Genomic DNA, 11,255 nt, shown 5'->3' on the forward strand with positions numbered 1-11,255 from the left:
TACTGAAGACGAAAACGATATATGGGAAGCAAGGCTGATGGAGCGACGAAGGTAGGAGGCTAAGGGAGTGATTGTTTGGGTTTTTGGTTTTGGTTTTTCTGCTGTAAGAAGCTAGAAAACCAAATAAATTTTTTAGACAATGGGATAAAAAGCCTTGGTCTTTTGCATCGAGCGATACATCCAGCTCTAATTTATTATTTTATCATCTCAACTTATAAATAAATGTTAAAGAAAATACAAGTATAAAAGAGCATATGAATATAAATTATCGATCATATAGTCTAGTACTAAACCGTCACCTATTCTTGGTGAAGAGCTCTATGGCTACCACCTACAATGCTTGGCACACTATATTTATATTTTCTCTCTCGCTTTCATACTATATCAATTTTCAGAATCTCAGCCAATAAACATTTCTAAAAAGTGTCTGCATAAAAGAGATTATTGTTTTCTTATTAAAGATAATATCATTACGGCATAGTCAAATTGTCCAAAAACGAGCAGCTATCCCAATCAAAATTTCTTTCTTTTTATTTGCTCCTAAGCCACCTAGCCAACCACCAATAATATGGTGTATATATCTAGGTTTGTTAATGCTCAGAACTATTATGACTATTTGTGTGACATCCGTTTCTGCGCAGCCCAGCCCATTTCTCCCGCTCGTGAAGTCCAGCCCATCCCCCCTTCTCTCTCTGATAGACGGGCCCCACCTGTCAGCATCTTCTTCCGCGCTCGTGCCCACGCCCGCGCCCGCACTCGCGTCCGCAACCGCGGCACCGCGTCGTCCAATTTTGCCAGCGCCCGTTCCACCTCTCGCGCCCACATCTCCGCAACGGCACGCACGCCCTCTGCGCTATAAGATGCACCTGTAGCCCCCGCGCCCCCACCCCGCACTCCGTCACTCGTCACCAAGCCGCCATTGCCATCGCCGAGCTCGCCGAGCACTGTTCCGTCGCGTTCGAGCCCTCCCCGGTGCACCGAAACCGCCACCAGCTTCGCTGAAGCACAGGGACCCCATTTCGCCGCTTATCGATGCCGTTCCGCCGCCGCACGAACGTTCCCACCGAGCGCCCGTAAGATCTGCTGCCACCTCACCGTCGACAGCCTTACCCGCTGCATCCCGTGGCCAATTGATCATCTCTACGGCACCGCAGGACCCCGAGGGAGCTTCTCTGGCTGTTAATTTTGCTCCTCCACCGCCGTAGCCGAGATCCCGTCGAGCTCCGACCTCCGCCGCCCCATCTCTCCATCGCCTGCTACCGCAGAGACCTCTCCGGCCGTCGAAAAATCCTCGGTGAGAATCCCCATCGTCATCTCGTTCTTTTGCTCCATTTCCCGTCGCGTTTGGTAGACCGCAGATCGTTTCCGCGCTTCGACAACGATGCTCCAGCGAGACTCAAGGCGATGCCGCTGCATCTCTGTCGCCGCCGACCGCTAATCTCTCCCCAACCGTCATGAGCCGTTAGATTATCCACCGACGATCCATACCCCTTCGGCCTACCATGGACCAGTGGATTCAGTCGACAACACTGGTCTACCGTCCCAGTTAGCAGCCCCGTAGGCGTCACGTCAGCTCCTGAGCCGAGTCAGCAGCCGCGTAAGCCGCCACGTTAGCCACCCGAGCCCGTTCAGCAAGATGAGGTCAGTGTGACGCAATAAATAGGTTTTTCAGCACAAAAATAATTCCCTTATTCTCTGAAATTAGGTAGTTTTCACAAATATGCCCCTGGTAGTACTGTATTTTACTTTTAGCCCTTTGAACCTTTGTATAATTATAAATAGGTCCCTAAATTTTACAAATAAGCCCCTAGAACTTTTTGTGTTTACAATTTAGCCCTTTAACCTTTTCAGAAAAGCCCTTGTAGCTTAAAACATTCACAACTTTTTCATACAAGCTCCGTTTTAGGCGATTTTTGCACTCCCGCGATCGTAGCAGTGTGTACTATCCATTAGTAACTTTTTTTTATAGTGCATTGCTACTGTTTTGTGTACTATTCTTATATGTTATGTTTGTTTATTTCCAGTGTGTGCGATTGCTTTAGGAGACGAGCAGTGTGTGAACTTGCAGGACCAGACGTTCGAGGAATTTGATCAACCCACATTCGAAGTCAAGTGTCCTTGATCACTTTGATCCCATTGTAGTAAAGTGTGCTTTTATACTTCTTGATGCATGCTTGTCTAATAGGGAATCCCATGTTTAGCGTTTTACTAAATTTTGTTTGATTATCCTTGTCGCTGTTGATGAGTCATGGGAAATAAAGGGTAGATATGCTAGTGCTGTTATGGTAGGGGTAAAGGTTAATCTACACTAATATTTAGACAACAAGAATTTGAGTATGGTAACCTTGTAGCAACATGGGATAGGGATCCCGACTGGATGGTTAGTTTGAGGTGGTGCTGCACAGTAGGTTTGTGGTTGTTCCTGTGGGGGATCCTAAGGACTGGTTTATGAAGCCTCTTACCCAGCATAACAGTGCAACCATGAGACTTATATGGGTATGACCTGGCCAAATAATTAGATATCCTTTATATTCTGTACGCACTAGTGGACGGATGAGTGGCACAAGAGGCGACCACTGCAGTGGATGAAATCCCTGTTAGCGGTGAAACCTTAGTGGGTGCATATGGATTTAGAGGCGCTTTGTAAAAGCCTTGTAGTGAGACACCGGCTCTACACCCCAGAAGTGTAAAGCAAAACGGTAATCACGACTCATGGGTAAAGTGTGCAAACTTTGCAGAGTGTAAAACTGATCGATCATCCATGCTCACGGTTAAGAGCGGGCTTGGACTTCTTCATAATTAGTGGGGATCTTGAATAGTTAATTTTGGGTAGTCGGGTGATGGAACCCCGATGAGTAGGTAGTCAGCTATGAGATATCTAGTGAGCCTGGTAGTCGGATGGAATCCGATGAGTTATCTCCTTTAATGTTAGAGTCATCACATAGTAAATAGGTTGCTATATCTTTTGAGTCCTAGATTAGTGTGGCTTAGTTGCAGTCAGCCCGAGTCAAGCTTTTTCTTGTCTTAAAGCCTACATGCTATATTTTTTCACACTTGCTGAGTACTCTATATACTCACGCTTGCCTTCTCCCAACTTCTTAATGCTGCTAAGAAGATGAAGTTTTCGAAGACTTTTCAGATGATGGAGCCGAGTTCTAGGCGAAGTAAGACATCGACCTGAAGACCATCATAGGCTGGCGCTTTCTCGGATAACGCCTGTGGATTGATGGAAGACCGCTACCGCTGGAAAATATCTTAGTATTTTCTTTAAGGCTTGTGAGTCCTTTTGTAATGAATATTATCGTTATTTATTGACACTGTTATGTTATCACTTACGAAGTCACTGCATGTATAGAATCTTGATCCTGGCATACATATGGAATACATCTAGTTTGTTCTCTTGAAAACCGAGTGTGATAATTTGTCATAATGAGTTAGCAAAGTGACACTAAAAAAAGATGTTGAATATTTTCATTGTGATTACAAAAGCTACATTTGAGGCTACTATTCCAATTTCTTTTGGCCAACTTATCTTTGATCAAAATTACTCCTCTTTCTAAATACCATAAGAAGATCTTTATTTTGAGTGGAAGCTTAAGTTTCCACAACCATGTATTTGGAACTTTTTATACATGGAATAGACTGAAAAACTCCCATTCACATGTAGTCCACATCTAAATGTGTCACGTTCATTATCGGAGAGGTTAATATGCACTAACTTTGATACTAGATTGTGCTAGACAATTAGTTTGTCTCTAATGATCAGTCGGCGGAAGGAGATTTTCAGAGGTATTGTTTTTATCACTTCCGCAATTGTGGCTTGTTGTCTCCTAGCAACATGATAGAAACCCAAATATATGGAATCGCTGAAAAGTGGTTTATGAAAAAGTTAAAAGCATGTTTACGAATAAATAAACTAAAAACTAAAAAACTAGTCAATAGTAGCTTTTCTGATTTTTAGTTTCCTAAGAAGAAAAAAAGGTAATTATAAAACCAACAACTAAAATCTAAAAATAATTTTTTTAGAAAAACAAAACACAACTTTTGTACATAAAAACAGAAACCGAAACAAAAGCAATACACGGGTTTCTTGTAATTATCCAATTCAATCTGCGCCGCTCGTGGCAGTACGTACGTACGGTTTAACGGGGCCCGGGGTCGTTGTTCCATTCGCCGACCGCGGAGGGTTCTCACGTCGCCTCATTCCGGCCGACCCATGCTCTTCTTCGGTCCTTCTTCCAACTGATGAGCACTTGAGCCATTGACTGCACTCCGTAACTGACGATCCTCTTCTGCAACAACTTTTCATGCACCTGCAAAACATCAAGGTGAGGAGGAATGGATGGTGTTACCTGATGATTTAGTCTCACATCCTTTGTCAGTTGAGAAACATGAAAAGACGGATGTATTGAGCTGGTAGCATGAAGCTGCAATTTGTATGCAACTGGTCCAATTCTAGCTTCAATTTTGAATGGGCCAAAGAATTTGAAAGCCAACTTCTAATTAGCTCTTGGCGCTAAGGAAGACTGGACATAGGGTTGAAGCTTCAAGAATACCCAGTCACCATATTGCAAATGCTCTTTCTGAGCGATTCTTGTCAGCCTGTTTCTTCATGTGAGTTTGTGCTCTAAGCAAATGTTGATGAATCAGCCGGAACGTCATATATCTGTCCTAAAGCCACTGATTGAGATCAGTAACAGCACAACAATTCATCTCAGTAATGTCAAAGTGCCTTGGGGTATAACCATACAATACTTCAAAGGGGGATTTGCCCAGAGCTGAATGAAAACTAATATTATACCAGTATTCAGTCAATGCTAGCCACTGGATCCATTGCTTAGGACAGACATGCACAAAACAACGAAGGAATATCTCCAAACACTGGTTCATCCTCTCAGTCTGTCCATTAGATTGAGGGTGCAGGTGGAGATGTTCCACAGTATGTGTATGCAACTTCCAGGACCGCGAGAAGATGCAGGCGGAGGAGGAGATCCGCCGCCGGTACGGCCGTTTCTTCTACCGGTTCTCCAACGGCGAGTCGGCTGCAGACCGCATCACGGGGTTCCGGGAGACGCTGCGCGCCGACCTCGACATCGGCCGCCCGGGCAGCGCAGCCCCAACATGAACATCGTCCTCGTCTCCCACGTGCTCACGCTCCGCGTCTTCCTGAAGCGCTGGCTGGTACAAGTGGACCGTGAGCCACTTCGAGGGGCTCAGCAACCTCCACAACGGCCCGGCGACGGAAGGAGGTACAGCCTCCTCGTGCACCACACCGCCGACGAGCTCAGGTACGCCGGAGAGCTCAACTACTGCTTCATGACAAATATAATGGCCATGCAGTCCTTCTTTTATTCACACATTAATTTCACCTAAGCTAAGTCCTCGTTGTACAGAGCAGAGCAGAGCGGCTACTGTAGTAATCGATCGATCATGGAAATTTTGTGCTACTCAACAATGCTGTTTCGCCAAAAGCAGACCTCCATGCAATGCATGTTTTACATGCACAAAGCATGACCAGATGTGCCATTCTTCGATCGATATTCGCCAGAAGAACTCGTATATTCGAGTACATCATGTCATGTTCACCCTTTACGAAACTCAAAACAATCACAAAAGGATTAAAAGTCGTAAGTACGCTAAATGAGCATACACAATGTTGTAGTAGTACGCTGAATGGATGATATGACAATTTGCATCAAACATTGAGTGCTTAAATTACGGTCGAGTTCATGATCGTCTTGAATGAACAGAGAACAGCCGTACTTAATTTTTACTGAAAGTAGCTCTAAATATGGATCATCTGAGGGTCCTTGCTCGAGAAATATAACATGATTTGGCAGGGTAGCTAGGAACCAATTTGTTTAATTACCTTTTAGTCATGAAGAAATACTTTTTACCTCGCCTAGCTTGGGTATATATGCACCCTCCTAGCAGCTACCCCGCAAAATCATGCAGCAACTGAGACCCCATCAGGTTGAGGTTCCTATATGGTAGCACCGTCGTCGTCTCTTCCTCTTGTCCTTGTAACATGAGTGATCGCTGATGCATCATCGACGACGCAAATGGCTGCTGCTGGAGCCCTAGAGTAAGCGACACTGTGCTGCCGCCCCCATTCATGCTCGGATAGCCATGGAATAACAGATGGTCGCGGTCAGTCACAATGGAAGATGAAATCATGGAGTCAGGGTTTCGGAAGTGATGAGTTTCTCCTCCTATGGCTGTTGCCGATGCCGTTGTGTCCTTCTCAGGTTTAACTCCGGTGCTGCTAGGGTTTTGGTTTGCCTCTGGTTGCTGCTTCACTTCTTCCGTGTACATGTCCTCTATCATTGGCTTCCACAGCCTCACCCTTGCGTTGATGAACCAATTGGAAACCTAGAGATTAAATCAAGAGAAATATTATATTATATATATGACCTTAATTTAACTTTCTTTTGAAAACGAAATTTAGCAGATTTTGATATTCTGTCTGTCTGCAAGCAATACTCTAGCACATCTCGGCAGATAACTGATTCTTTCGATCAAGTATTAATTAATGCGATGAGACTGAATAATAAGCGAGACAGATACATGCAGCTGGTGGTTGAATAACAACTGTGGCGTCAAAACATGTTTGATTAGCCTTATGCATTTTGTACTTGACGAACTGACACATCTATGCAACACTGAATTGATCGATCAGTAGCTGCGTATGTTGGAATTGGAAGAACATGCATGGATGCATGGATTTTGCTGTTCAAAGTACCTGGCTTCTTGACAACCCTGTCTGGCGCGCCAGAATGTGCTTGTCCACGTCATTTGGGTACCTGTTCATTGTGTTTGTGTAACGAACACGTCAATTTTATCTGCAGGTGAATGCATGATATGCAAATAAAAAAAATATATATATATATACAGTGATCGATCGAGAGTCGAGTGACGTCGTACGGGTGGAGAAAGTGTTCGAAGAGCCAGGCGCGGAGGACAGCGACGGCGCGCTCCGGCAGGCCGCGCTGCGGCCGCCATGGATAGTTCTCCATGGCGCCGGGCTGCTGGAACGCCCTCTGCTGCCTCAGGGACCGGTCCAGTATCTTGAGTCTTGGCGTGTCTCCCTTGGTCGCACCTGTCGGTGCGGCGGCGGCGCCGCCGTCCCTCTCGCCCATGGCCTTCCTCAGCGCGCGCACCTGCGCCACGAGCGCATCCCTCAGGCACCGGAAGTGCCGCGACATGGCCCGCAGCGCCAGCCTCGTGTACACCTGCGCCGCCCCGACACCGGCCACCGCCTCCAAGGACACCTCCACCGCCCTCATCTGCTCCCGGTACCGCCGGTACCGCCTGTCCACCTGATTAATTGATTGGTGCATATACAGTACAGTTTAAAATTGATCAAAGTGCTAATTAATCTGAGAAAAAAATACTAAATGATTTTTCCTTTTGCCAGAAAATATGTGTTTGCCAACAAGAGACAAAGATAAGAACTTTGGGTTATATTGGTAACACAGTAAAAAGAAGAAGAAGAGAAAGCTAACTGGATAAAGGAATCCAGGGAATAAAGAGGAGGCAAATGCAACAAAATAGGTAAGTATTAGTCTTGTCTAATGATATCTAGATAGCAAGATGCCAATATATGGTGGAAAGTTGGTATGAGTGAGAATAGAAGCTTCAGAAAGTGCATAGTGGTGGTAGTGTCATCGGCGCCTCTACCATTGCCAATGTCCACATGTGTGCGGATTCCATCCGGGGAACGTAACAAGAGTTGTAACCAAGAACTCAAAGGGTAATAGTGACCAAAAAATGACTACCAACTCAGAAGTTGCAAGTGAAAAAGATTAGTAGATCTATTTCTTTTGAACTCAGTCTTAGAAATTAGATTTTCATTAATATTTTCTCACAAAATATATTATTTATAGCTACCAAACAGTATGAAATTATTCTAAATTGTAAACCTATTTATATAATTTTTAGATATTTTTATATTTTAATTAAATATTAGTTAAAGTATACAAATGTTGACTTTTTCCGTTTCAGAACGGAGGGAGTTAAATTAACCGTTAGCCAAGTACGAGAGTACTATACCAATAGAAGCAACGAGTAGCTAGCTAGGAGTGCATGTAAAACAGTAAAACTGAAAACCAACATGCATCATCCATGCATGTAATTCACTACCTACCTCTCCGACCATGGACAAGAGCCTGGCTTTCCTCCTCTCAAGGTCCAACAGATCCATGGAGCTCAGAGAAGGATTGCCCCATAGGCCACCAGACGACGACGACGACAACGCCTCCACGTCGTCCCACTTGCCAGCTTTGGGAGCTCTCCTGGCGCTGTTCATGGCGTGCAAGTCCCCTTCAAGGCTGCAGAACTCACCGAGCAACTCCTTCACAGGGCCCAGGTACTTGGAGCTCCTTAGCTGGAACGGGTGCAAGGTCGTCGCCGGCAGGTTAGGCGCCATGGCCACCGCTGGAGGCGCCGCGAACGGTTGCTGGTGGCTGAACAACGACCCTCCCCCGGTGTTGTAGTTGAACAGGGAGAGGTTGACCACCTGTGGCCACGTCGCCGAGTCGTCGGCGAGGACGCGGTGGGGAAGTACGCCTCCTGCAGGCATGTCGGTGCCGTCGACGTGGAGGGCGACGAGCTGGCCGTGGTCGAAGGAGGGTGGGGGCGCCTCCATCGGCACCGCGTTCGGAGGTGGCGAGAAGTCGAGGAGGTGGTGATGATGGACGGCCATCGTCGATCGGCGCGCCAATTCACAATTGGCGAGCAAGAGGGATACTAGCGATATGCTTTTCTCTAGTTGCTCGACCACACTCCCGGCTCTAATAACTTAGCTACTACTAGTTGCTTTATATTCCTGCCTATCCTTAATCCTTATCACTCAAATACTAAGAATATATATATACACATGTATATATATTATATATATACACACATACACACATTCATATATATACATATATGTACATACGTATGTATGAAGTATTTTACCCGTGTATACATACTTCTCTTTTAATGGGTGTTAAAAAAACATGTACATATTAAAAAGTAGTGTATATATACTCAAAAGATATATATTTCACTTATAAAGAGGTATACACAAATCAAAAAATAATATATACATCTCAAAAAGTAATATATACCTCAATTATAATGAGACCAAAATCGAACCAGGAGTGTGTGTATATATATATATACACACGTGTGTGTGCATATGGGTATATGTGTATGTGTGTGCGCGCGTGTATGTTCGTTTAGTGGAAATTAGCCACAGGCTGGGATCAAACGTGGTTGGATTATGGCCTTTCGTACCCACTAACATGGATTCATTAAAAGTGACGCGACTAACTTAACAAGTAAGTACTAATGGCTGATTTTAAGTTTTATATATAACTTGTAAGCACATATGAGTGATTTATCACTTGATCTTTTTTCTTTCTCAAAATTAAAGAGAAAAATGCATGCGCAGCGGTCAATCGATCGATCCTTTTACTACGTACGTACATCTTGGGTAATTATTGTTTATTAATTAATCATAGGAAGAGTTGTACTAGTACTTTTGCATCACACTAATCAGTTGTTACATCACCTCGGACGACCTAGCGTGGGTTGGCCTACACAAGATATCATATTTATGTAATAGATGGATCATGGTACAGAACAAAACCACAAGATTTATCAGAAAAAGTTTGTTGGATCCATATATATAGTGTCCAGAGGGTGCACCCTGCATCGCGTACTGTGTGATTGACCGCCCTTACATTAATATTGGCCCCTGAAGCAAATATAATAGATGACCCAGTATAATTTAGCCACATGCGGAATAGTAATAATCACATTGGCAGGTCATTTCATGCGTAACCATCATCGTTCGTACAGCCGTGACAGGGCCGTTGATGCGTCCCACATCCAACAAACTTGTGGTCGCATCCAAATTAAACTTTTTAACTGCGGGATGTGATCCATCGATGGAGCGCGAAACCCACGTTCAATTTGCGCCTGCAAATTACTATTACTATTTGCTTTATGACTATGCGACACGAAATCGAGAGACCAAATAATATAAGGAAGGGCATATCTAAATCCTCGCAAACAAAGTAAATGTCTAAAATTGTGTTTCTTGATCGAGAATTAATTAAAGTATCTAGGAAGTTTTTCGAAACAAAAAAAAAATTGTCCCCTCTCTTTCTCTTATCTGTGTGTGTGTGAAAAGTCCACTTTACTCCTTCAAACTATATCAATGGTCCGGATAATCCTCTAAACTTTCAAACCATCCATTTTACGGCCCCGAAGTTTCAATATCGGATCACTTAACCCCCTGAGTGGTTTTCCTAAGTGGTTTTGATGACGTGGACGCCATGTCACTGGTTTTTTTGCCACATGGCGGCCACCTCATCATCTTCCTCCTCACTCTCTCTCCTCTACTCCTTGCCCATACCATCCTCTGCTCTTGTGCCGATGATGTCGCTGCCAGCGCGTCCTCCCATGTGATCTCCCCTGCTGACTCGCTCGGCACGTGCAGCCGCGAGCACACCACGCCACTCAGCAGGTCCAGCCAATCGGTCTCGCCCGCGCGCCGCGTCACCAGCCAACGCGCTGCCGAGCCGACCCGACTTGCCTCCTTCCTATGTGGCATCACTTCCCCTCTCTGCTCTCCCTTCCGTCGTCCCGACAGCACGAGGCCGTGTCACCGCTGGCCCGTGCCGTCCTGCCTTGAGCCGCCACCCGACCACCCCTATCGTGCCCCGACCATGACCGCGCCGCGTCGCGACCACCTCATAACCTCCTTTGCTTTGTCAACCACACCTAGACCACCTCCGCGGCGCCCCGACCACACCGCCCTCTCCTTCCGTGAGGCCCCAAGTGAGCACCTACACCACCCGCACCCCTCCTCTCCCTCCTCCCTTTCCCCTTCCCCTTCGGCCTGGGTCGCCATCGTGCGCGCCGCCTCCCGCTGAGGGCAGCCCACCTCAGGCTCCCTCCAAGTCCCCTCGGTCAGGGCATTGCCTCCCATCACCGTGGCGGTGCTCATGCGCGCACCGCCTCGGTCGAGGAAGCCCCGAAGCGGGGTGACCACCAACGCCCCAAGGCTCCACCCCACCGTGCAAGCCGCGAGCTCGCGCACGTGGGTGCGGCCTCGCCGTTGGGTGCCATCCCCCTTCCTGAGCTCCGGGGAGCCCACCCCAGGCATCCCCTCCCCTGCACACCTTCGGCCGCCGCTCGGCTAAGTCGCCGCCTCCCACTCTCTCTCTTTGCTTTGGTGGATAAAGGAAAAAAGAAAGAGA

The 11,255-nt window shown here is 46.2% G+C and overlaps 1 protein-coding gene across 1 annotated transcript; it reads right to left on the minus strand.

Moving 5' to 3' along the window:
- Nucleotides 1-5,618: 5,618 nt before the first annotated feature.
- LOC133931013 (homeobox protein BEL1 homolog) lies at nt 5,619-8,847 on the minus strand. The gene is made up of 4 exons (XM_062377827.1): nt 8,147-8,847; nt 6,925-7,319; nt 6,743-6,803; nt 5,619-6,372 (listed from the first exon to the last, which is right to left on the minus strand). The coding sequence occupies exons 1-4, from the start codon at nt 8,702-8,704 to the stop codon at nt 5,935-5,937; spliced, it is 1,452 nt and encodes a 483-aa protein (XP_062233811.1). The 5' UTR covers nt 8,705-8,847; the 3' UTR covers nt 5,619-5,934.
- Nucleotides 8,848-11,255: the final 2,408 nt, after the last annotated feature.

The sequence above is a fragment of the Phragmites australis genome, chromosome 10, assembly GCF_958298935.1.
Source record: "Phragmites australis chromosome 10, lpPhrAust1.1, whole genome shotgun sequence".
NCBI lineage: Eukaryota > Viridiplantae > Streptophyta > Magnoliopsida > Poales > Poaceae > Phragmites > Phragmites australis.